Source organism: Crassostrea angulata, chromosome 5, assembly GCF_025612915.1.
Source record: "Crassostrea angulata isolate pt1a10 chromosome 5, ASM2561291v2, whole genome shotgun sequence".
In the NCBI taxonomy this organism is placed as follows: Eukaryota; Metazoa; Mollusca; class Bivalvia; order Ostreida; family Ostreidae; genus Magallana; species Magallana angulata.
In genome coordinates, this window is record NC_069115.1 from 60,773,236 (window position 1) to 60,798,271 (window position 25,036).

A 25,036-nucleotide genomic window follows, 5' to 3' on the forward strand; every position below is an offset into this window, starting at 1 on the left:
TTGACATAGAGCAGTGCGTCGTTATCTGCTAGATCCATGGAAGCACATAAATCATTGAAAACTTGACTTGAAACACTAACTAATAGTAATTAACTAGGAACGAAAATTATCGTGTTTATAATTACAAATACAAGGCAATTTTTCATGAACTTTCACAATAACTGTGATTTTAGACTTGTTTATTTGGAGCAAGAATAAAAAAAATTGAAACACAGTGAAAATTGCAAGAAATAAAACTAAACAGTGAAAACAACACTGGTAGAGGCACGGTCAATCCTAAACTGTATGATCAATTACTAATAATTTCTTAGTTTATTTTTCGCTCTTTCTTTCTTTCATATGGTATTGTAATGTGTTTGTGACAAATAAACGCATTTTTTTTATAATTCGTGTTGTTCTGGTATAATTTGTAAAAGTTGGAAAGAATTTGCATGCTTGATCTCGAATTCTTCTTGATTGAATTGTTTAATAACGACGCAACCGGAAGCTAAGAAAGAAACGTGATTCTCAATGTCAGACTTGAAAAACTTATGTAAAAAGTATGGGGGGATCTGTGAGAAAGTTTGTTAATCCAAGGGCTTACTATAATATTGAAAGACGAGCTTTGAAAAAAATCGAAAAGGAGAAAGATAAACCTACTGCTGCCCCGAAGCACAATAAACATGAGCAAGTGGACGTCTATTGTAAGTAAAGACAACATTGGTGAAATTAACGGATCTTTCAATTTCCTTTATTTACCAATTAAGGACCCTCAAAGGGTAACATGAAGATTGTACATACAACATCCAATGCACTTAAAACATTCAATAAACATGTACAAGAGGGAAACAGTTGGATGATTGAAAGAGCTAGGACAGACATGAACATTTAATTAGTGTATGTTTTACCAGTTTACGATGTGACCATGTTGAGCGTGAAGCCAATAAATATTATCGCATTTTTCACTGTCGATATCATCTAAAGATTTATCAGCAGCATACTTAGTTGGATCCCCCTATAGACTGATAGATACACAGCAGAGACATAAATAACAGAGATTGGCAACTCCGCAATTAGCGTGTTTTCTTACGTTTTTGAAACAAAAAATTAATAAATAAGATTTATAATAATTAATTTTACACCCTGCCTGTAATGCATAAACTTATAGAAATTCAGAGGCCTGTTGCCTACATGTTTGTATTCAATGTGTAAATCTACAGTATGATGTCATGCTAGTAAAGGCAGACATCACTCAACAATATTTGTCGAAGTGGCAAAACTCTAAACAATTGGAATTTTAAAGCAGATACTTATCAGTTGCTGAAGAATAACATATTTTTGTATTTATTTATTTTTTCTTAACAATTTTTAAATCTGGGTTTTAATCTGATCAGAAAAAATCTTTTTTAAATCTGGGTTTTAATCTGATCAGAAAAAATCTTTTTTGATGAGATTCAAAATGGTAAAGATTATGGACCGTCATCTTGAACCATGAGTATTTTTTTTAAAGTCAGAAATTGTTATATTATTCTCTCACACATATTCATGTATCTATTGGGAGAGCATTACTCTCACATGCCCGCAAGAACATTTTTGCTGTCAAAATAATCCATTTGAGTTATTGGTCCCACCCAATTTAACGGTATGAATAAAATTTTCTTTATGAAACTCATGCCTATGGTTTTTTCTTTAATCTATGAATGCTCTTTTAATTCTTAGCCAATCCAGACCCTCAGATCGTTGAAAAGAACGAAAAACTTCACAGTCGAATGCAACATTTGTATCTGGAGTCATATGGGCCAGCACCAGGGGTAAGAAATGAAAGCAACTGTTCTACATGACGTTTAACAAAAAAGTTAAATTTAACATGTCTGAATTATAGATTTCTACTTCTCGTCTTCATGTAACAGACACAATTATTGCCTCTGCTGGGGTTTGAACCCAGGTCCTCTGGCATACAAATCCGGCACTCAAATTCAAAATCCAACAGAGGCAATGAGTGTCTCTGTTACATTCGCTAATGTGGTACAGTGATGTATATGGCATTCCTTCTAGCTCTGAGTAGTGGGTTAACCCTTTAGCTGGAGTGCTGGATTTGCATGTCCAGGACCCGGGTTCAAACCCCTGCAGAGGCAATAATTGTGTAGATAATTGTGTACATAGGCTAGTTTACCAAAGAACTAATTATGATAAGAGTCAACTTTGGCCGCCATAGCTCACAGTTTTTTAATGTGTTTCAGGTACATTTAATTGTCATATTTTTTAAAATAGTTGATATGATAAATGATTTCTACCTATTTATTTGCACTCACTGGCAGTATATTTTTTTTTCTGGCAGTATATGATGTCAGATGTAATGCTATTTTTTGATTAAGTATAAAGAATATAATAATAAATCAAACTTTGTTTAAGGGCTTTACAAGCCAGGGCTCTACATTAATGTTTTTTCCTACTTGTCCATTCGGACAAGTGACCAAGATATTTACTTGTCCGAACTTCAACTTCACTTGTCCAAAAAATTTTCAAAATTAAAGATCAAATATTGTCAACTTGAAAACTACAGTTCTGTATTACTAAAATAAAGTCATTTATTATTCTTGCCATAATTAATAACCTGACTTCTTAAATGGAAACTTAAAGTGTCTTTCCTAAATGTATTGGTTCCATATAACATTAAACATGATTTGTCAGCTGTAGCTTTGTCATGGCAAATTACAAGACATTTTAAATTTAGCATCAGGTTTTAAAATACATGTCACTCTTATATTGATTTCTCATCTGTTTTTTAAACTAAACATGGAAAGTCATCATAGTCTCAATGATGAATGAAACCTAAAATAAATTACATTTCTTTCCATAATCCTTAAGGTTATCTTTGCTACTTTTTGATAACATGTGTGTTTGGTACTGTGTAAGAACTAAGATCCACACCTTTACAGTTCAATATTGAAAGTTGTTTGTAATTAGTGAACTTCAATCCCGATCAAGAGTAACTCAATTGCATTTCAATTTGAAGTCGGGATCGAAATTCAAAATAACTAATCGATAAACTTATAACGGGACTACAGATATACTTATCACAAAACTTTCTTTACTTTTTAAAATGTTGGAGACTTCTTTACATAAAAATGCACTTGTCCAGTCGGACAAGTGGCAAGCAATATTCACTTGTCCGTATATTTTTTTAACTGGTACCGGACAAGCGGACAAGCATTAATGTCGAGCCCTGCAAGCTGATACAATTTGTGGAGGGAGTAGTACTACTGATACAATTTGTGGAGAGAGTAGTACTACTGGTACAATTTGTGGAAGGAGTAGTACTACTGATACAATTTGTGGAAGGAGTAGTACTACTGATACAATTTGTGGAAGGAATAGTACTACTGATACAATTTGTGGAGGGAATAGTACTACTGATACAATTTGTGGAGGGAATAGTACTACTGATACAATTTGTGGAGGGAATAGTACTGCTGATACAATTTTTGGAGGGAATAGTACTACTGATACAATTTGTGGAGGGAGTAGTACTACTGATACAATTTGTGGAGGGAGTAGTACTACTGATACAATTTGTGGAGGGAGTAGTACTACTGATACAATTTGTGGAGGGAGTAGTACTGCTGATACAATTTGTGGAGGGAATAGTACTGCTGATACAATTTGTGGAGGGAGTAGTACTACTGATACAATTTGTGGAGGGAATAGTACTACTGATACAATTTGTGGAGGGAGTAGTACTACTGATACAATTTGTGGAGGGAGTAGTACTACTGATACAATTTGTGGAGGGAGTAGTACTACTGATACAATTTGTGGAGGGAGTAGTACTACTGATACAATTTGTGGAAGGAATAGTACTACTGATACAATTTGTGGAGGGAGTAGTACTACTGATACTATTTGTGGAAGGAATAGTACTACTGATACTATTTGTGGAGGGAATAGTACTACTGATACAATTTGTGGAAGGAATAGTAATACTGATACAATTTGTGGAGGGAGTAGTACTACTGATACAATTTGTGGAGGGAGTAGTACTACTGATACAATTTGTGGAAGGAATAGTAATACTGATACAATTTGTGGAAGGAATAGTAATACTGATACAATTTGTGGAGGGAATAGTACTACTGATACAATTTGTGGAGGGAATAGTACTACTGATACAATTTGTGGAGGGAGTAGTACTACTGATACAATTTGTCGAGGGAGTAGTACTACTGATACAATTTGTCGAGGGAGTAGTACTACTGATACAATTTGTGGAGGGAGTAGTACTACTGATACAATTTGTGGAGGGAATAGTACTACTGATACAATTTGTGGAAGGAATAGTAATACTGATACAATTTGTGGAGGGAATAGTACTACTGATACAATTTGTGGAGGGAATAGTACTACTGATACAATTTGTGGAGGGAGTAGTACTACTGATACAATTTGTCGAGGGAGTAGTACTACTGATACAATTTGTCGAGGGAGTAGTACTACTGATACAATTTGTGGAGGGAGTAGTACTACTGATACAATTTGTGGAGGGAATAGTACTACTGATACAATTTGTGGAAGGAATAGTACTACTGATACAATTTGTAGAAGGAGTAGTACTACTGATACAATTTGTGGAGGGAGTAGTACTACTAATACAGTTTGTGGAAGGAGTAGTACTACTGATACAATTTGTGAAAGGAGTAGTACTACTGATACAGTTTGTGGAAGGAGTAGTACTACTGATACAATTTGTGGAGGGAGTAGTACTACTGATACAATTTGTGGAGGGAGTAGTACTACTGATACAATTTGTGGAAGGAGTAGTACTACTGATACAATTTGTGGAAGGAATAGTACTACTGATACAATTTGTGGAGGGAGTAGTACTACTGATACTATTTATGGAAGGAGTAGTTCTACTGATACAATTTTGGTCGTCTGTTTCCTACTTTGATGAACAGGATTTGATTTTTTTAATGGAGTTTAGCAACAAAGCAATCCTTAATAAATTTTAATCTAACAATTGATGAAACTAATGTTATTTAACTGTTATTTCTTAATCCTGAAACCAAAACGTAGGAGAAGTAACACAAGGTCTGATTATTTAATGATACATGTATTGGATAATCTAGCAGATTTAAATTTGTAAATTGTATGAAATTATTATTTACTACGTATAAATTTTTCCCTTAAACTTGTTAGCTCCTGATTGTTTCCCTTCATTTTCAGGTGAAATCCAAATCCAATCGGCCTCTCCCTCAGGACCGCGAGGAGTTCGAGACTTCATTTGATACCTACGGATATCATATCCCTAACCGGTTAGCGCAGGGGAAAGTTGACTTTGTGCAAATGTTGGACATTTTGAAAAAATACTCGGACACCAAAGGGGAGTACAGTGCAGCAGACATAGCTAAAGACTACAAAGTGGACCCGACCAAGATGCAGAATGTTTTGACCCATTTCCAGGTGTTACAGGTAATCATGCCCAAAGAGAATGTTGAAGAAACGCAGACAGAGGAATCCACCGAGGAAATAGAAACTACAGACTTAAAATCAAATCAGATAGCCCCGTCAGACTCTAAAAAAAGGTGACCTGAAAAAAGGTGACGATAACAACATGGTTACCTACTGAATCGTTACCTCCAGGATCTGGATCAGGATTGTGTTTGAATTGGGGGGGGGGGGGGAGGGTGTGTGTGTGAAATACCTGCCAAGAGGCCTTGGTCAAGCACAGGTGTTAGGTATCATAGAACTTGATGTATACAGTTTTCTGAATTTTGAATGTATAGTTTTATATTTTAAATTTAACATTTTGAAGGTCATCTTGATATAAAACTTTCTTCAAAGATTTGACAAATGCATTGTTGTGAAATTACCTTTTTTTGATGATTAAATGATGCAATAAAAAGTCTATTTGCCTATATGCAGGGGAGAAATGTCCCGTTTCTGTGAGAGAAAGAAATCAATCTCTCTGAGGCTATAAATGTAAATTATGGTATGTGTTGAGAGTGACTGTCATGATTTATAATAAACATGTTTAACATGAGTATTTGTGTTCTGTTTTATCAGTATCACTTTCTAGGTCACCTGAGTCACTTCATCGAGGCAAGATTTTGGGGATGTGGGGGAGGGGGTTCATTACCATATTTTAGGTTTTTTGACACTTTAGCTAATATGAGATTCCCATGAGCTTTAAGTTCTGGGGTATGGGCTCTGGTACTCGGATGAGCATTTAGGCTGGGCTCTGGTACTCGGGGGAACATTGAGGCCTCGAGTATGGACTATCATACTCAGATGAGAATTAAGGCCTTGGGTATGGACTATGGTACTCGAGTGAGAGTTGAGGCCTGGGATATGGGCTATAGTACTCAGGTGAGTGTTGAGGCCTGGGGTATGGGCTATGGTACTCATGTGACAATTAAGGCCTGGGGTATGGGCTATGGTACTCAGGTGAGTGTTGAGGCCTGGGGTATGGGCTATGGTACTCAGGTGAGAGTTGAGGCCTGGGGTATGGGCTATGATACTCAGGTGAGAGTTGAGGCATTTGGTATGGACCATGGTACTCAGGTGAGTGTTGAGGCCTGGGGTATGGGCTATGGTACTCAGGTGAGGGTTGAGGCCTGGGGTATGGGCTATGGTACTCAGGTGAGAGTTGAGGCCTTGGGTATAGGTTATGGTACTCAAGTGTGAGTTGATGCATTTGGTGGACTTTGGTACTCAAGTGAGTGTTGAGGCCTTGGGTATGGGCTATGGTAGTCAGGTAAGTGTTGAGGCCTTGGGTATGGGCTATGGTACTCAGGTGAGAGTTGAGGCATTGGGTATAGGTTATGGTACTCAGGTGAGTGTTGAGGCCTGGGGTACGGGCTATGGTACTCAAGTGAGAGTTGAGGCCTTGTGTATGGGCTATGGTACTCAAGTGAGAGTTAAGGCCTGGGGTATGGGCTATGATACTCAGGTGAGAGTTGAGGCATTTGGTATGGACTATGGTACTCAAGTGAGAGTTGAGGCCTGGGGTATGGGCTATGGTACTCATGTGAGTGTTGAGGCCTGGGGTATGGGCTATGGTACTCAGGTGAGTGTTGAGGCATTTGGCATGGACTATGGTACTCAAGTGAGCGTTGAGACCTTGGGTATGGGCTATGGTACTCAAGTGAGATTTGAGGCCTTGGGTATTGGCTTTGGTATTCAGGTGAGTGTTGAGGCCTGGGGTATGGGCTGTGGTACTCAGGTGAGTGTTGAGGCCTGGGGTATGGGTGGCGGTACTCAAAAGAGAGTTTAGGCATTTGGTATGGGCTATGGTACTCAAGTGAGAAGTGAGGCCAGGGGTATGAGCTATGGTACTCAGGTGAGTGTTGAGGCCTTGGGTATGGGCTATAGTACTCATGTGAGAGTTGAGGCCTGGGTTATGGGCTGTGGTACTCATGTGACAATTAAGGCCTGGGGTATGGGCTATGGTACTCAGGTGAGTGTTGAGGCCTGGGGTATGGGCTATGGTACTCAGGTGAGAGTTGAGGCCTGGAGTATGGGCTATGGTACTCAAGTATGAGTTGAGGCATTTGGTATTGACTATGGTACTCAAGTGAGCGTTGAGGCCTTGGGTATGGGCTAAGGTACTCCGGTGAATGTTGAGGCCTGGGGTATGGGCTATAGTACTCAGGTGAGAGTTGAGGCATTGGGTATAGGTTATGGTACTCAAGTATGAGTTGAGGCATTTGGTATGGACTATGGTACTCAAGTGAGCGTTGAGGCCTTTGGTATGGACTTTGGTACTCAAGTGAGAGTTGAGGCCTTGGGTATGGGCTTTGGTACTCAGGTGAGTGTTGAGGCCTGGGGTATGGGCTGTGGTACTCAAATGAGTGTTGAGGCCTTGGGTATAGGTGGCGGTACTCAAGTGAGAGTTGAGGTCTTGGTTATGGGCTATGGTACTCAAGTGAGAGTTGAGGCCTGGGGTATGGGCTATGATACTCAGGTGAGAGTTGAGGCATTTGGTATGGACTATGGTACTCAAGTGAGAGTTGAGGCCTGGGGTATTGGCTATGGTACTCAGGTGAAAGTTGAGGCCTGGGGTATGGGCTATAGTACTCAGATGAGAGTTGAGGCCTGGGGTATGGGCTATGGTAGTCAGGTGAGAGTTGAGGCCTTGGGTATGGACTTTGGTACTCAGGTGAGTGTTGAGGCCTGGGGTATGGGCTATGGTACTCAAGTGAGTGTTGAGGCCTGGGGTATGGGCTTTGGTACTCAGGTGAGTGTTGAGGCCTTTGGTATGGGCTAAGTACTCAGGTGAGAGTTGAGGCCTGGGGTATGGGCTGTGGTATTCAAGTGAGTGTTGAGGCCTTGGGTATAGGTGGCGGTACTCAAGTGAGAGTTGAGGCCTGGGGTATGAGCTATGGTACTCAAGTGAGAGTTGAGGCCTGGGGTATGGGCTTTGGTACTCAGGTGAGTGTTGAGGCCTGGGGTATTGGCTATGGTACTCAGGTGAGAGTTGAGGCCTGGGGTATGGGCTATGGTACTCTTGTGAGTGTTGAGGCCTGGGGTATGGGCTATGGTACTCAGGTGAGAGTTGAGGCCTTGGGTATGGGCTTTGGTACTCAGTTGAGTGTTGAGGCTGGGGTATGGGCTATGGTACTCAAGTGAGAGTTGGGGCCTGGGGTATGGGCTTTGGTACTCAGGTGAGTGTTGAGGCCTGGGGTACTAGTATGGGCTATAGTACTCAGGTGAGAGTTGAGGCCTGCGGTATGGGCTATGATACTCAGGTGAGAGGTGAGGCCTATAGGCTATGGTACTCAAGTGAGAATTGAGGCCTTGGATATAGGTTATGGTACTCAAGTGAGAGTTGAGGTCTTGGGTATGGGCTCTGGCCCCGCCGTCATCAAATTTTTTAAATCCCTCAGCTCAGTCCTCGACTCAAAACCTTAAAGGAAAAGTGCATGAATTTGAGGAAAAACTCAGACTTGAGGCTGAGTAATGACTTGAGGAAAGTTGGTGACGGCGGGGCCTGGTACTCAGGTAAGAGTTGAGGCTTTGGGTATTGGCTCTGGTACTCAGTTGAGTGTTGAGGTCTGGGGTATGGGCTGTGGTACTCAGTTGAGTGTTGAGGCCTGGGGTATGGGCTGTGGTACTCAATTGAGAGTTGAGGCCTGGGGTATGGGCTATGGTACTCAGTTGACTATTAAGGCCTGTGGGCCTATTGTTTATTGTATATCATTAGAATAAGTTAATTTTGCAATACGATATCATATTTGTATATCTAATTCTGATAGACATCAATAGAGCAAAACATGTTTCGTGATAAGGTAATGTTAGTAACGTTGCCGTGAAACAAAACATAAAACTCTAGCCATAAAAAACAAAAGTTTTGTGATATGTCGCAAAAATTTTGCAAGGTTAGACATGACTATGAGACACATAGCATCAGGGAGACCCCCCCCCCCCCCCGCTTTTTCTCGCAGCAAACATTATTTTTTAAATTAAAAAAAATGTATAAAACTTTAGGAAGAAGTTGCCCCGCCCCCACTGTTTTAAGAGTATGTAATGAAATTAAGACTGATATTGCTACCCCCCCCCCCACGGATTAGTTAAGGAAGTTGCCTTTTTTCCGCTTGTTTAAATTGTTGTTGATGAGTCTGAGTATATTCGGAATCCTATCCTATTTGACTTGGCCACTGACCACTGACCTCATTTAAACCATAACATACCCTCTTTGGCGATTCATGCGGACCCTCTTTGGCGATTCATGCGGGCTGTGACAGTAGCATGTTGCAAAAAAGAAAAAGAAATACACCACCAGCAATAAATTAGCGGATTAACGCCGCGGGTTATGTAGATCATGGTTTTTCTGCAATGATCGCTACCTTCATAACCCGCTTGAATCATTAAAAAACAACATTTTATTGTCTATTTCTTTCTTTAAAAAAAAATTAAAGCATTGAATGATCATGAGAATTTGAGTCTGACATCATCATGATTATTTTATGCAGTCCGTGATTTTTCATAGGCTGCTGCAAAATGGTTTCGACAGATCGGTAAAATGGTAAGTACTAGTACTAGCTACAGATCGTGTACAGTTCATCCCCGTCAGTTTCTATAGAGCTTTGATGGAGCAGAAAATACTCGGTAGATATGTAAGTATCTAATTCTGGTGCCAGCATATAGTAAATTGATACTAGTCTTCAATGTTTTAGTGTTATCATCATTCAAGTTTGTTTTCGTTTGTTTGTTTTGATTTGTTCTGGGTTTTAATATTGTATCTGTTTGTTTGTTTGTTTTGTTTTGTTTTGTTTTGTTTTGTTTTTGTTTTGTTTTGTTTTGATTTGATTTTTAGTATTGTATCAAAGTCGATGTTGATGGACATTTTTGGAAAACTATTTTGATTAATCATTTTTTTCCCTTCATATTTAGAGTTTCTTTTTTCTTTCATTTTGTTTCTGATTTTCTTTTTAATCGTTTCTTTAAAGGGACATACACATTACTTGAGCTCAATTTTTTCAAAATTTATTTCTCCATTTTTAAAGTCTAGAATGGTCAATGTGGATGTTTTTAATGTTTTGTCAAAATTTGAACTTCAAATGTCGAATTTAAAAGCGAGTTACAGAATTTAAGTTAGAATTCTTTGTTTTGTAAAAAAAGGTAGAGTCCTGTTATTGTTTGCATTCATATGTTATATTGGTATAAGATTCAATTTTTTTACTGCTTTTGTTGTTGATGAAATAGTTTATGAATACGTTGAATTATAGTTTATCTCGTTTGCCGCAAGTTATTTTGTCAAAGAAATTGTACTTTCTTTATTTGACATTATTTGTAAACAAATATAAGACTCGAGCTTTGTTTACTTTACAACGACTTCTTTCCTCTGAATCTCGCTTGTAACTTGACTGCTAACATTCAAATTTTGGTGAATCATTTAAAAATTTGCACAAGTAAATCATTTCATACATAAGAACTAAAAATAAAATTTTCATCTCAAATCGTGTCTTAAAGCACTATATTGTGGTTTGAGCAGTTTCATGTGTCGAATTTCAGTTATATATGTAGATAATAACAGTGTCGCAGTGTAATTCACCAATGTTACATGTGCCGAATCTGTATATTGTGTCCGAGCTGTAAGATTATGACCAACCTGTTGAAACCAGGCCATCGTTTGATAGAAAAAGGTTTAAATTATAGAAAATGGAATATTTTTTGAAAGTGGAGGGGGGGGGGGGGTAGAGATCTTGAGAAATAAAAGGTTACTTTCCAAAATCCTGAAAATCCTAATCCGGGGGGGGGGGGGGGGGGGTTATACATTTAACTTCAATCAATTTCACTGTTTATTTCCTTATATTTAATTCAATTTTTTACATGGTCCCATAAAAGTGGAGGTTGGGGGGGGGGGCAACTCCATGTTAATTTATTTTTTTGTATGTAAATTTAAGAAAAAAAATCTTTGCTGCGCAAAAAAAAAACCCTCCCCCGATGCTAACCTTTTGCCTGATATTATTTGTGAAAAAAACGTTTTTTTTTTAGTACAAATTCATTTTCTTTAAAGATCATTCACTTGACTGACCATATCCAATAACGACGTTTTGTAAGTTCCTTTACATAACCACATTGCACTCCTCCTGGCCTGAGCAACATGGGTTTTTTTTCACAGTATAAGTTATCTCGCTTTGTTCATACGGAGCTGTCAACTACTGGCTCATCTCTACGTTTGTCTGATATGTAAAAACTCCATACTACAATGCAAGCTTCTGTTTCACGTCAAGCCAAAAATCTCCACAAGAGGGCGTCTATACAAAATTTACAGAAGGCAGATCGATTATTGCAAAAGTTCTTATTGCGATCTAAACATTGAATGAAAGCGGTAAACGGTAAGCTTGCATTGTTTTTCAGAGTACAAATTATCGAATGCTATTCGTTTTACTACCCAATATGGTCCTAATGCTAGAAAATGTAAACTGAAAATGAACAATCTGTTGTAATGGGGATGGCTGTGAGCGTGATATTTGGTAAGTGTGTGGAATAGCATGTGTGCTACAGTCTGTGTTGTAAGTTTTTTTCCACGTTGTGCTCAAACTAAGGCGTATATTTTATGGAGTGGATTCTTTGGATATATTTTTTATGTTATGTACCGTCAATGTTTTGTACAGTAAATAATGGCATGCAAGCATCACTAGGTAGACATACGGCAATCCTCGTCACTTGTTAACGCGACAGCGGACACTGCCAATGCCTGTCAGGGCCACAATAACACAGTCTTGTTGGGGAGTTACTGCCTTGAGCTAATGTATTTTTAAAATTTCTAATTAGGAGTTAATAGATGCCTTCTTTACACAAATGCATTCTCTCAGTTTTTATACAAATACATTTACTCAAAATTTACTATTTTAATTTTTTTGGTGGTTTTGGATGATATTTGAAATAAACCTGACCTGTATTCTTTTGTTCTGATTATCTGACTGGTCAGTGTGGTTTTGAACTTTCACAGTAACTCAGAATTTGAAGCAAAGTGACCCGATTGAGAAGCCATTAACTGATTAATCCTGTTAATTAATATTCCTGATCGGGTCCTTTTTGTAAAGTTTTATAATTGTCAGGAAATATATATCATGCTTAATGTTCAGTGAAATTACGGAAAGTGCATGAAATATACAAAGGTGTGGATGATTAAAATGGATGTGAAATCATTATGCACCCGGCATGGTTGTGGATAGCCCTGCTCCTATGAATAGCAGGTGTTTAGTGTATTGTGTCAAGATTGAATGGGATGCTGTTTATTTGTTCAAGGATTGATAATTAATCGTGGAGATTACTGTTTGTAGTAATTTTTTTTCTTTTGTCTCTCGTTATAATTTTCAATGGCTTTGTACTTTATTTTTATTAAACTGTTTATTCTTGCAGAACTGTGCATATGCAGTTGTGAAAAATAATATTTTAAAGAAGGCTTTTGATGATAATTTCAAAGAAAAATGTAGGAAATAGCACTTATGGTGTCACAATTATCTTTGTAAAAATCTAAAAAGGTAATTACTCATACATTTTAATTTTTGGGTAAATAAGAGCCCCATTTTCAGTTTTTGTGAAGTTTCATAAAACACTTTTAATCAGTGCAAAATTTGACTAAAACTATACCTTCTTAATTTTGATGAATCCTAAATGTATCTTGCTTGCATCGTGTGCATGTACCGATATGTCCTGTCTGTGGACAGTAACCAAGGTGTTTAGTTTCTATTGGAGCTCCTGTTTGCCTGGGTGATTACTCTATAGTAGTGTAACGATGGGGCACAATTAGTTAACATGATTACAGTAAGTGGTGGGTCAGCAATGACCGATGGGGTCAATGGGCCACCAAGGACAGTGAGGTCGTGGTGTGGGCAGGGCAGTCTAGCTACTCTGCTTGACCAAGCACAGAAACCACATGTTGTAGAATAGTCAGGGAACTGCTGAGGAACCAGATCTGAATATTTCTCATTCAGAACATAGGGACCTGCTGAGTGATGTTGTGATCAGACATTCAGGGACTCTTACACTGCAGGGGTCAGAGAGTTCATGTCTTATGTGAAGGACCAGTTCCATGTGTGAGGCATTAAAGTAAGTAGTAGGAAGTGTTTTATAATGACATCCAGGCAGTGATGATCCTGTAGTTATATGTCTATGTGACTGGAGTTTGACCTTCTATTTACATCTGGGTCACCATGCCCTATTTAATTGCTTTAAGTTTGATGACCTTTTGTGTTGTTAGTTATCCTTTTAGTTTAGGTTCAGCTGTGTGTTAGATGGTTTGTATTGATGTGTGACCTAATTATTGATGTGTGACATGATTATTGGTTCCTGTTTGATATCAGCTGTTTTGTATGGGGAGAACACAGTGCCGAGTGCTGAGTGAGGGGTCAGCCATTGCAATGGGTCTAAGATTAGACCGATGGGAACTGTCCATATGTTTTGTTCATATTGTTTGAGGCCCTAGGAAGGATTATATTTATTTATTTATTTATTCAATCAAGGGTCCTCAGGGGGCATATACATTAAGAGAAAAAAATAATATGATGATTATAACAAATAATGAATGAAATAATAGCGTAAAATGTTCAGGATTATATGTATGAGAATGAAATAAAGGATGGCCCCAGAGCTGTGGGGATTCTCCTGGTTATCAGAACATGAGGCAATTATACACACTCTATTGACGTTCCAGGAGAGTAAATCAACACACAGTCTATTGAGGAGTCTCCGAGAATCCCCACTCTCTATGTGACACATGATATCCATGTCGTTAGTTCTTTGAGAACATTCTCAGGCATGCACACTCTTCAGATTCACCGAGGGAGGGGGGGGGGGGGTTCCTAAGTCCATGCTGTCTGTGTGAATTGAACAGTGACCTGGAACATGCCCTAAAGGATCGAGAATAAAGCCCCCACTCATTAGACTCCAACACCCCTTGGGTTGGTCAGTGAGAGTCCTCTGTCCTCCCCAGTAATTGGTCCTCTGTGTTTTCTATTGCAATGAGTTATGAACTCCTTGAACAAATCTAACAAACACCACAGTGATCAGGTTTCTGGGGAACACAAGACATACAGAGTAAGCAGTGGTGGGGAGGAATTCGTGAACTGTGGTGATCAAGTGTTTACAATTCACACAACGCACATGTTCTATTGCCTGCCTCTTATCTTGTCCGACCTGCAGACAGTAGTGTACCAACTGGAAATTCTCTCTGGCTTCTTTTGCTGTAAAGAACATTCATTGAACATTCATTTCCTTTGAGAAACATGATTGCTCAGTGAATTAGAGCTGACAGTCGTGTGTTAGTTCTGTGCAGTGTTGTTCAGTCAGTGGAACTCTCCGTAGTCTCCTGTGTAGTTTCTCCTTTATACTGTCTGCTCCGTGTTAGGGTCTCCATCTATTGATTGCCATTGATTCTCGGGATCTAAGTCGGTCCCCGAGGAAGCTCTGCTATAAATGGGAACAGAGGAGGAGTCCTTGACTAGAGGTTAGTCTATTTATACCCGGACTAAAGGTCAGTCTATTTATACCTGGACTAGAGGTCAGTCTGTTTATACCTGGACTAGAGGTAAGTCTGTTTATACCTGGACTAGAGGTCAGTCTGTTTATACCTGGACTAGAGGTTAGTCTGTTTATACCTGGACTAGAGGTCAGTCTGTTTATACCTGGACTAGAGGTCAGTCTGTTTATACCTGGACTAGAGGTCAGTCTATTATACCTGGACTAGAGGTCAGTCTGTTTATACCTGGACTAGAGGTTAGTCTGTTTATACCTGGACTAGTGGTCGGTCTGTTTATACCTGGACTAGAGGTTAGTCTGTTTATACCTGGACTAGAGGTCAGTCTGTTTATACCTGGACTAGAGGTCGGTCTATTTATACCTGGACTAGAGGTTAGTCTGTTTATACCTGGACTAGAGGTATGTCTGTTTATACCTAGACTAGAGGTCGGTTTGTTTATACCTGGACTAGTGGTCAGTCTATTTATACCTGGACTAGAGGTCGGTTTGTTTATACCTGGACTAAAGGTTAGTATGTTTATAGTAGGAGGCAGCCACCCTCCTGTGTACATCATTAAACAGGAAGTTATGGGGTGAAGTGTAACCAGGTGATCTGTCTGAGTATCTCTGTGTATAATATTTGTGGTGTGTCCATGTGTACTGTGTTTGTATTGTGTGTGTAAATAGTGTGTGTGTAAGGTGTGAGTTTGTGAGTTCTCAGCTGTGTTCTTTCTGTAAACAATTTTTCCCCAACAGAAGCGTGTCTTGTTCAGTACATGGCAGAAGATGCTGCTCCCTGCTGCTAGTTAACAGTGTGGCAATGTTAGGTAGCCAGTTTGTAGAGGGAAAGTAATGCTGTCTATGTATTCAGTATGTTGAATTGTACACTCTTACACTCAAATATCGTAATCATACTGCAGTGTACATATTGCACCTGGAGATAGAAGAGGGTAGGTTCTAAATTTGATTAGAATAAGGGTCATATTGGAGTGTACAGGAGATAAAAGGGGACAGGTTCTAAATCTTATAAAAAAAAAACGGGTCCATGTTATTGAACTGCTTGAGGATGTCAGGAATTGTACATCTGGGAAACATTTGGTGAATCAGCAATAATCAGTCTATTCATCATAAACTTAACAAGTCTGCACCCCGGGTCTAATGTAGATGCTCACTGTGCGGTCACAGTGTCTGTGTAGTTAAAATATCCCGACTACCACTGCTAATGAGATGTTAATATAGGTTATAGGTGTTCTGATTACTTCACCTTCATCTGTGTTCCTGTCACCTTAGTCAGGTGTGACATAAGTATATACAGTAGCTGTCCACAGGCCGTGTACTCCTCTGCATTATGTGCTCTTATATTGCTTATAGAATTGGGTTTACAGTGGACAGTACAGATTTGTACTAGACTGTACTGATGGTTACAGATTTGTAGTAGACTGTACTGATGGTTACAGATTTGTACTGGACTGTACTGATGGTAACAGATTTGTACTAGACTGTACTGATGGTTACAGATTTGTACTAGACTGTACTGATGGTTACAGATTTGTAGTAGACTGTACTGATGGTTACAGATTTGTTCTAGACTGTACTGATGGTTACAGATTTGTACTAGACTGTACTGATTGTTACAGATTTGTACTAGACTGTACTGATGGTTACAGATTTGTACTAGACTGTACTGATGGTTACAGATTTGTAGTAGACTGTACTGATGGTTACAGATTTGTACTAGACTGTACTGATTGTTACAGATTTGTACTAGACTGTACTGATGGTTACAGATTTGTACTAGACTGTACTGATGGTTACAGATTTGTACTAGACTGTACTGATGGTAACAGATTTGTAGTAGACTGTACTGATGGTTACAGATTTGTAGTAGACTGTACTGATGGTTACAGATTTGTAGTAGACTGTACTGATGGTTACAGATTTGTACTAGACTGTACTGATGGTTACAGATTTGTACTAGACTGTACTGATGGTTACAGATTTGTACTAGACTGTACTGATTGTTACAGATTTGTACTGGACTGTACTGATGGTTACAGATTTGTACTAGACTGTACTGATGGTTACAGATTTGTACTGGACTGTACTGATGGTTACAGATTTGTAGTAGACTGTACTGATGGTTACAGATTTGTACTAGACTGTACTGATGGTTACAGATTTGTAGTAGACTGTACTGATGGTTACAGATTTGTAGTAGACTGTACTGATGGTTACAGATTTGTAGTAGACTGTACTGATGGTTACAGATTTGTAGTAGACTGTACTGATTGTTACAGATTTGTACTAGACTGTACTGATGGTTACAGATTTGTACTAGACTGTACTGATGGGATTGTCTCTTTGTTTGGAGATTTTTATCAATTATAGAACAGACTTTGATTTGCTTAGACTACCTCTCTGACATAGGTTCTAGGTGGTCCATCACAGTTCCTGATACTAATATATCATTAAAAAGAGAGAGAGAGAGAGAGAGACAGACAAACAGAGACAGACAGAGACAGACAGAGAGAGGAGAGAGAGAGTGAGAGAGAGAGAAGAAAAAGAAGAAATTAAAGGTAGAGTTTTAATGCCAACCTTCTCTGTTAATAAGGACTTTATGCAGAACTTTACAGTAGGCTGCCCATGTGTTTTATGAGATTTCCCAGGTTGGGCTGTCATCAGTAAATATTCTTAATGTATCCACATAAAAGAAACCCTGGTGGGGTGTTGATTTACTGACTGGCATGAAGTTAGCGGTTACATTGTGGATCCTCACAGATCCTGATGACCTGCAGTAAAGTGCACTGCTCTCTGATAGAAATAAATAAAACGTCAACTGCAATGCATGTTTGATATAGGTGCTCAACGGTGACAATTAGTTTTTTATTTTCAAAGGAACCATGTTTGAATTTTAATTCGAAGTGAGGGAAGTGCAGCGACTATCAAGATTTTATAAATTAATCAGAAGAATTGAAATGAAGAATGTAGAATCAGAATGGAAATTTTTTGATGAATGATGATCTAAATTGTAAGAAAAGAATGTCATAGTAAGGCTGACCTATTGACCTTTGTCGGGTCCATTCATTTCGTGCATGACTAGCTGTACAGTGTGTTGACATGATGACATGAGGTGAATACCCAGTGATGTGGAACAATGAACACATACATCTCATTCACCTCGTGCTCTCTCTCTCCCTGCTCACGTGCTACCGGTCAACAAATTTATCAGGACTAGCATCTTTGAGAGATTCCTGCATTAGTATTTGAACCATTTAGACATCATAGACAGACATATTGTTTGAATTAACATTCAGTGAGTTTCCTTGCATGCTGCAAGATTTCAGCAAGGTAAGAATTTCTTCATCCATCTGGGTTCACAATGCATGGGGAGTAATCTCCAGTGTCGACTAAAGACACTGATTGCACCAGGCAATATAGGTCCAGTGTGTGTGGGGGGAATCCCCAAGACTGGGGGATTCCCCAACATCAGTGTCCTCTCACAGAATGGTGTGCTAGCAGGACAGGTAAAGGTAGATAACGGTGTATATCTATGTAGATATAATGTGTAATGTGTGTGCCACTGTGTATGGATAAGGAGGGGAGGGAGGTGGGGGAGGTAGTCACTGACATGTGATAGTGGACTGGTAGTGATGGTAAAGGGGGTTTCCGCAGATCTTTTACAAATCTTTTTATAGACATGATCAGTTGGGTACAAGATGTAATTTATTTGAAATTGAATTAAATATGTTGTATAACCTTCGAATGTACAGAGCATCTGAAACAAATGCTCTGTTCTTTTTACCCGTTCTCCCCCCCCCCCCCCCCCCCCCTTTACCACCCCTAAACTCTCCAACCCCCATGATGTCATCTAAATGAATGATTACATCAGGACATAAACTGATGGCTTAGTTTGTCTGTGGGATTAGCCTCCTTACTTAGTTTGTCTGTGGTCAGGGATTAGCCTCCTTACTTAGTTTGTCTGTGGTCAGGGATTAGCCTCCTTACTTAGTTTGTCTGTGGGATTAGCCTCCTTACTTATCTGTGTCTGTTGTTGGGGTGATCTTTGTGACGCTTCCTGTGGAGTGACGGAGTCCTTCACTTTATCCCTCTAAACAGGATTGATTCATGGAGCGATGGAGGAAGTGGAGCTATATTGATTCATGGAGCGATGGAGGAAGTGGAGCTATATTGATTCATGAGCAGTGGAGAAAGTGGAGCTATATTGTTTCATGGAGCGGTGGAGGAAGTGGAGCTATATTGATTCATGGAGCGATGGAGGAAGTGGAGCTATATTGTTTCATGGAGCAATGGAAGAAGTGGAGCTATATTGATTCATGGAGCAGTGGAGGAAGTGGAGCTATATTGATTCGTGGAGCGGTGGAGGAAGTGGAGCTGTGTATGGAATCCTGTTGTGGTACAAAGTCTGAGCTCCCTCTACATGTGGTGTTTCTGTGTGTTGTGGTACAAAGTCTGAGCTCTCTCTACATGTGGTGTTTCTGTGTGTTGTGGTACAAAGTCTGAGCTCCGTCTACATGTGGTGTTTCTGTGTGTTGTGGTACAAAGTCTGAGCTCCCTCTACATGTGGTGTTTCTGTGTGTTGTGGTACAAAGTCTGAGCTCCGTCTACATGTGGTGTTTCTGTGTGTTGTGGTACAAAGTCTGAGCTCCCTCTACATGTGGTGTTTCTGTGTGTTGTGGTACAAAGTCTGAGCTCTCTCTACATATGGTGTTTCTGTGTGTTGTGGTACAAAGTCTGAGCTCCGTCTACATGTGGTGTTTCTGTGTGTTGTGGTACAAAGTCTGAGCTCCCTCTACATGTGGTGTTTCTGTGTGTTGTGGTACAAAGTCTGAGCTCCGTCTACATGTGGTGTTTCTGTGTGTTGTGGTACAAAGTCTGAGCTCCCTCTACATGTGGTGTTTCTGTGTGTTGTGGTACAAAGTCTGAGCTCCGTCTACATGTGGTGTTTCTGTGTGTTGTGGTACAAAGTCTGAGCTCTCTCTACATGTGGTGTTTCTGTGTGTTGTGGTACAAAGTCTGAGCTCCCTCTACATGTGGTTTTTCTGTGTGTTGTGGTACAAAGTCTGAGCTCTCTCTACATGTGGTGTTTCTCTGTGTGTTGTGGTACAAAGTCTGAGCTCCTTCTACATGTGGTGTTTCTGTGATTCTGTTAGATTTCTGTGGAGGATGAGATAATTCTGAGAGTTAACAGCTCGAGTCGGATGACACACATTGAAGAGTGATATCGGATGACATCCATCAGTGAATGATGTATCGGATATCTTTTGCTTGGTATCAGATACCACGTCTATTTTTAAAACCTTTGAACTCCATAAGGCTATAATGACCCAGTGTTTCTAGCTGATGTCTTGTGTGGATCATCTTTACCAACAGTTTTTCTCCTACTGCTGAATTCGGCTGATTTCTGTGGGCAGTCACACGGAGCTGCAGATATATTGATTCCTGGGGGAGACATTACAATGGGTTTCTCCTAGTGTTTTCTACTGTCTTTTATCTTGTAACAGGGATGTTTCACAAATCTAATGGCTGTTTTGTCTTCCTCTGTAACGAATTTAATGTCATCTGTCCTGGAACTGTTTGCTGTTGCATTAATACAGAATACATATTGAAGTGTGATTCATCACCCTATAACGGAATTTTCTGTTGGGTGCTATGTTTTGATAAAATTTTGTGATATCATCTCAAACACATGAAATTCAACAACAAAATTTGATATTATTTTATTTCATCCTGAAAACCACTTTTTCATGACCCTTCAGAAGATGTACCGCTTTTTCAGACATGGCAGAAAATAACAAAAAATGATATGAACCCTTTTTTTAGAAACAAAATGCAAATATTTGCACTGGCAAACACCCCCCCCCCCCCCCCAATCAAGTTACATGGTGCATTGTATTTATAGTGTACATTATTTATAGTTATTCTCTTTTTTACTTTAACAGAAAATGAATCTTAGGCTGTAACAGAGAGGCTGTCCAGCATGTTCGCAGTACGAATCGTCACAACAGACCACTACCAGGGCCCCCCCATCCCCGGCCTAGATGTCCAGTATGCCGATTTTAGGGCCTCAGTCGTGAAGAAAGTCCCGGTCATCCGAGTGTTTGGCTCCACTCCACAAGGTATGCTCAATCAGGGCCTCGTTTACCGGACTTTTCTAATTGGTTACAATTTAAAAATGACTCAATTTGTCAAAACCGTATTTATTTTAAGAAAAAAGAATCTATATAATTAAGAAATAAACAGCAAGTTAAAAAGAGATTTGAACTTGGTTGGTCACATGATCAAATCCTGTGAAGCCCGGATTTGATCATGTACCAACCAAGTTCATATCCCGTTGAACTTTTAACACTGCTGTTTATTACTTATATTCACATTTGAAAAAAGCAAATTGATCAGAATTATTAAAATTACTGTGTATATCCAACTGTGTTTTGTATTTAAATGAATGCATTAGCAAGTTAAACTTAAAAAACAGTCTGATCTGATGTTGAATTTTCGGTATTAATGTATATATTGTTTCAATGTTAGGTCTGTCCATAAAAATCTTGTTACTGTTTGCAGGTCAGAAGGCATGCATGCATGTGCATGGGGTGTTTCCGTACTTGTATGTGCTGTATGATGGAACCCAGCCCTGGGACAGATACTTACGTCTTTTTGCCAACAGTCTGGATAAAGCCATCAACGTAGCCCAGGGCAATGCCTCCGCGGAGACGCAGCACGTGTACAAAATCAACATGGTCTCCGGAATGTAAGATTTCTATAACAAAACTAGTGGGGAAGTTTATGTGATACAGAGAACCCACTTATTTTAATAAAGAACAATTCATTTACTAATTACGGGCTCTGTAGAGGCAACAAGAGGATACATTACTGTAAACATTCATACAATGTCAATACGCTTGTAAAATATATTAACACATACTCAAGAGAGGAAGACTTGCTTCATTGAATGAAAAACAGATATTTCCACAATATACATATGTTGGCATACATATTCATACATGATATTACCAAATTAAAGAGGTTAAATTTCCAACATGCTATTTCTTCACTTTTCGTTTATGAACAGTGAAAATGTCCCTTAATTAAAGTCTGACAATTTGTGTTAGCTTATGTGTGATTTTTCTTTAAACAGACCGATGTATGGGTTTTATGAAAGAGAACAGCAATTTCTGAAAATCTACTTCTACAATCCCAACATCATCCGAAGGTAAGTCTCATCATTCTATAATCCCATAATCATCCGGAGGTAAGTCTCATTCTATATTCCCACCATCATCCGAAGGTAAGTTTCATTCTTTAATCCTACCATCATCCGGAGGTAAGTCTCATCATACTACAATCTCAACATCATCCAGAGGTAAGTCTTATCATACTACAATCCCAACATCATCCGGAGGTAAGACTCATCATTCTATAAACCGAACATCATCCAGAGGTAAGTCTTATCATACTACAATCCCAACATCATCCGAAGGTAAGTCTCATTCTATAATCCCAACATCATCAGGAGGTAAGTCTCATCAGACAACAATTCCAACATTATCCGGAGGTAAGTCTCATTCTACAATCCCAACATCATCCGGAGGTAAGTCTCATTCTATAATCCCAACATCATCCGGAGGTAAGTCTCATCATACAACAATTCCAACATCATCCGGAGGTAAGTCTCATGTTTCTACAATCCCAACATCATCTGGACGTAAGTCTCATATTTCTACAATCCCAACATTATTTTGTGGAAGCTGGTTATAGGATTTTTGAGAGTATGCTCCCAACTCAAGCTCATGCCCTCTGCTCCCAAATTTTAATCTTACTCAAAATGAATGCATAAATCAATTTTGTAATTGTATTCATTGCATGAACTATTATGATGAATTATAATGATTGTATATATGGAGCATGAAATGTGAGTTTGAGTTTTACTAATGTGTTGAGGGGGTGTCTTTTTCTGATCTTGTTGAGCAGGTTTACATGAAGATTAGGAAGAATGGGTTTGTATCAAAAGTTCAATATAGGTACAAACTGTATGTATTATTATACATAAGATTCACTGGACTGAGAGAAGGCAGAAGTAGGTCAAGGTGTAACATTGATAAAGTGCTGATTATGATACCCCTACAGTAACTTTACATTACCTGTAAGTGTCCTAGATCTTCTGAAGAATTACCTGGTTACCATAGCAGCAATCAGATAGAAGATAAGAGCTGTGAAGAAGACTTGTTAATTGTTTAATTGTCAGAATACCGTCAGAAGTTTTAGGGGGTGGGTGGGTGGGGTGCAGTGGGGGAGAGTATACAGACAGTGCTTAAGTTCTCTTGACATTAATCTGCTCACATTATCACTCTTGACATTAATCTGCTCACATTATCACTGAAAAAGTTTTAGAATGTATGCAGATTTAATCAGTACTATCTTCTGTGGTAATCCTCCATTACAAGGAAACTCTGATAACCTGTAAACAGGATTTATAGCAAAAGTCAAAGTTTACCTGCATTTTAGCATTTAGTCTGCTTTCTTCAATAGAGTCGTGATGAGCTGAATAGTTTAATGAGGCCACTCATCCTATATGTATAATTTATTCTTAATTTTAACAAGGGAACTAACTCTAATGAAATAATTACTGTAGATTCCTAATTAAACGTGAGGAATTAATATCCGCGTAAAATTGCAAGAAGAGAAACACGCTTTGCGGATTTTAAAATCTCGCCATTATTTTCTGAGAGTTAACAATTATAAGAAATAAGGAGAAAAGTTCTGCATTTGTGATTTTATATTCTAGTGATTTGATGCAAAACGGCTGGATCGCGGAAATAAGTACTCGCGTAATATAAGGAAATTACAGTGTCTGTTGTTAAAGGTATTGTTGTCAGTTGAGTGGACAAAACAGGCTAATAGATAAGAACCCAAACTGAAGTCGATGTACTAATTAAAAATAAAGGATGATGGATAGTATTTCCCTTGTATGCATAAGAAATATTTTGACAAAAATAGAAATAATAAAAATAGACAGACATTTCTTTTGCTTTTTTTTCAGAGCTGCTGATTTATTGTTGGGGGGAGCTGTGTTAAACAAAGGATTTCAGCCCCACGAGTCTCACATACCTTACACCCTACAGGTAAAATCACACATACAGGTAACTTACAGGTGTATACGTGCCATGTACAGCAGGTGTCTGTATCCACCAGTAGATATACACCACAAGTAACTTACAGGAGAATTTCCTCGCACACTACATGTAATTTAGTATATACTACAAGTAAATATACACTATCTGTAACTTGGTACACACTGTATGTGAATGTACACTACATGTAACTGAGTACACTCCTCAAGTTGATATACATTACATGTAACTTTTCAAATACTACAAGTAAATATAAACTATGTGTAACTAAGTACACAGTACAAGTAAATATACTCTATGTGTAACTTGGTACACACTGTAAGTGAATATACACTACATATAACTTAGTACATAGTACAAGTAAATATACACTATGTGTAACTTGGTATACACTGTAAGTGAATATACACTGCATGTAACTTCGTACACTAATCAAGTTACTGTGGAATCATTAGAATTCGAGGTGGCTCAATTTTCGTGGTATTCATGGATACCTCTCACCCATGAATTGACATCCTCCACGAAAACTAATTATAAAAGATTTAGTTTTCCCTCTGAAACTGAAAACCGACGCATCCACGGAAATACGTCCCCACGAATAAGCAAAAATTCCACAACCCACGAAAATTGGCCCCCACAAAATTAAATGATTCCACAGTAAAACACATTACATGTAACTTTTCACATACTACAAGTAAATATACACTATGTGTAACTTTGTAAACACTACAAGTAGATATACACTACATGTATCTTTGTACATACTTTATGTACATATACACTGTATGTAGCTTAGTACCCACTCCAAGTCTATATTCACTAAATGTAACTTAGTGCACACTCCAAGTCAATATACACTACACATAACTTGGTACACACTCCAAGTCAATATACACTAAACATAACTTAGTGCACACTCCAAGTCAATATACACTACACATAAC

At 38.7% G+C, this 25,036-nt stretch overlaps 2 protein-coding genes across 5 annotated transcripts in view; both read left to right on the top strand.

Moving 5' to 3' along the window:
- Positions 1–470: 470 nt before the first annotated feature.
- Positions 471–6,020, top strand: LOC128184457 (uncharacterized). The gene is made up of 3 exons (XM_052853943.1): positions 471–683; positions 1,699–1,790; positions 5,203–6,020. The coding sequence occupies exons 1-3, from the start codon at positions 542–544 to the stop codon at positions 5,563–5,565; spliced, it is 597 nt and encodes a 198-aa protein (XP_052709903.1). The 5' UTR covers positions 471–541; the 3' UTR covers positions 5,566–6,020.
- A 5,695-nt stretch (positions 6,021–11,715) lies between these two features.
- Positions 11,716–25,036, top strand: part of LOC128186237 (uncharacterized) — a 56,509-nt gene continuing 43,188 nt past the window's right edge. The window contains exons 1-5 of one of the 4 annotated variants that reach the window (XM_052856019.1): positions 11,716–11,819; positions 20,907–21,083; positions 21,526–21,712; positions 22,100–22,174; positions 24,002–24,083. In XM_052856019.1, the coding sequence (XP_052711979.1) occupies positions 20,945–21,083; positions 21,526–21,712; positions 22,100–22,174; positions 24,002–24,083 (483 nt within the window). In that variant the 5' untranslated portion in view covers positions 11,716–11,819; positions 20,907–20,944. The other 3 variants (XM_052856018.1, XM_052856020.1, XM_052856021.1) reach the window with 3 other exon arrangements.

What these genes read in the sequence shown, in the direction of transcription:
- LOC128184457 (XM_052853943.1), top strand. Translation starts at nt 542, where the DNA reads ATGGGGGGATCTGTGAGAAAGTTTGTTAATCCAAGGGCTTACTATAAT. An exon ending in TGAGCAAGTGGACGTCTATT is followed by an intron (nt 684 to 1,698) that starts GTAAGTAAAGAC and finishes TTTAATTCTTAG; the next exon opens with CCAATCCAGACCCTCAGATC. An exon ending in CATATGGGCCAGCACCAGGG is followed by an intron (nt 1,791 to 5,202) that starts GTAAGAAATGAA and finishes CTTCATTTTCAG; the next exon opens with GTGAAATCCAAATCCAATCG.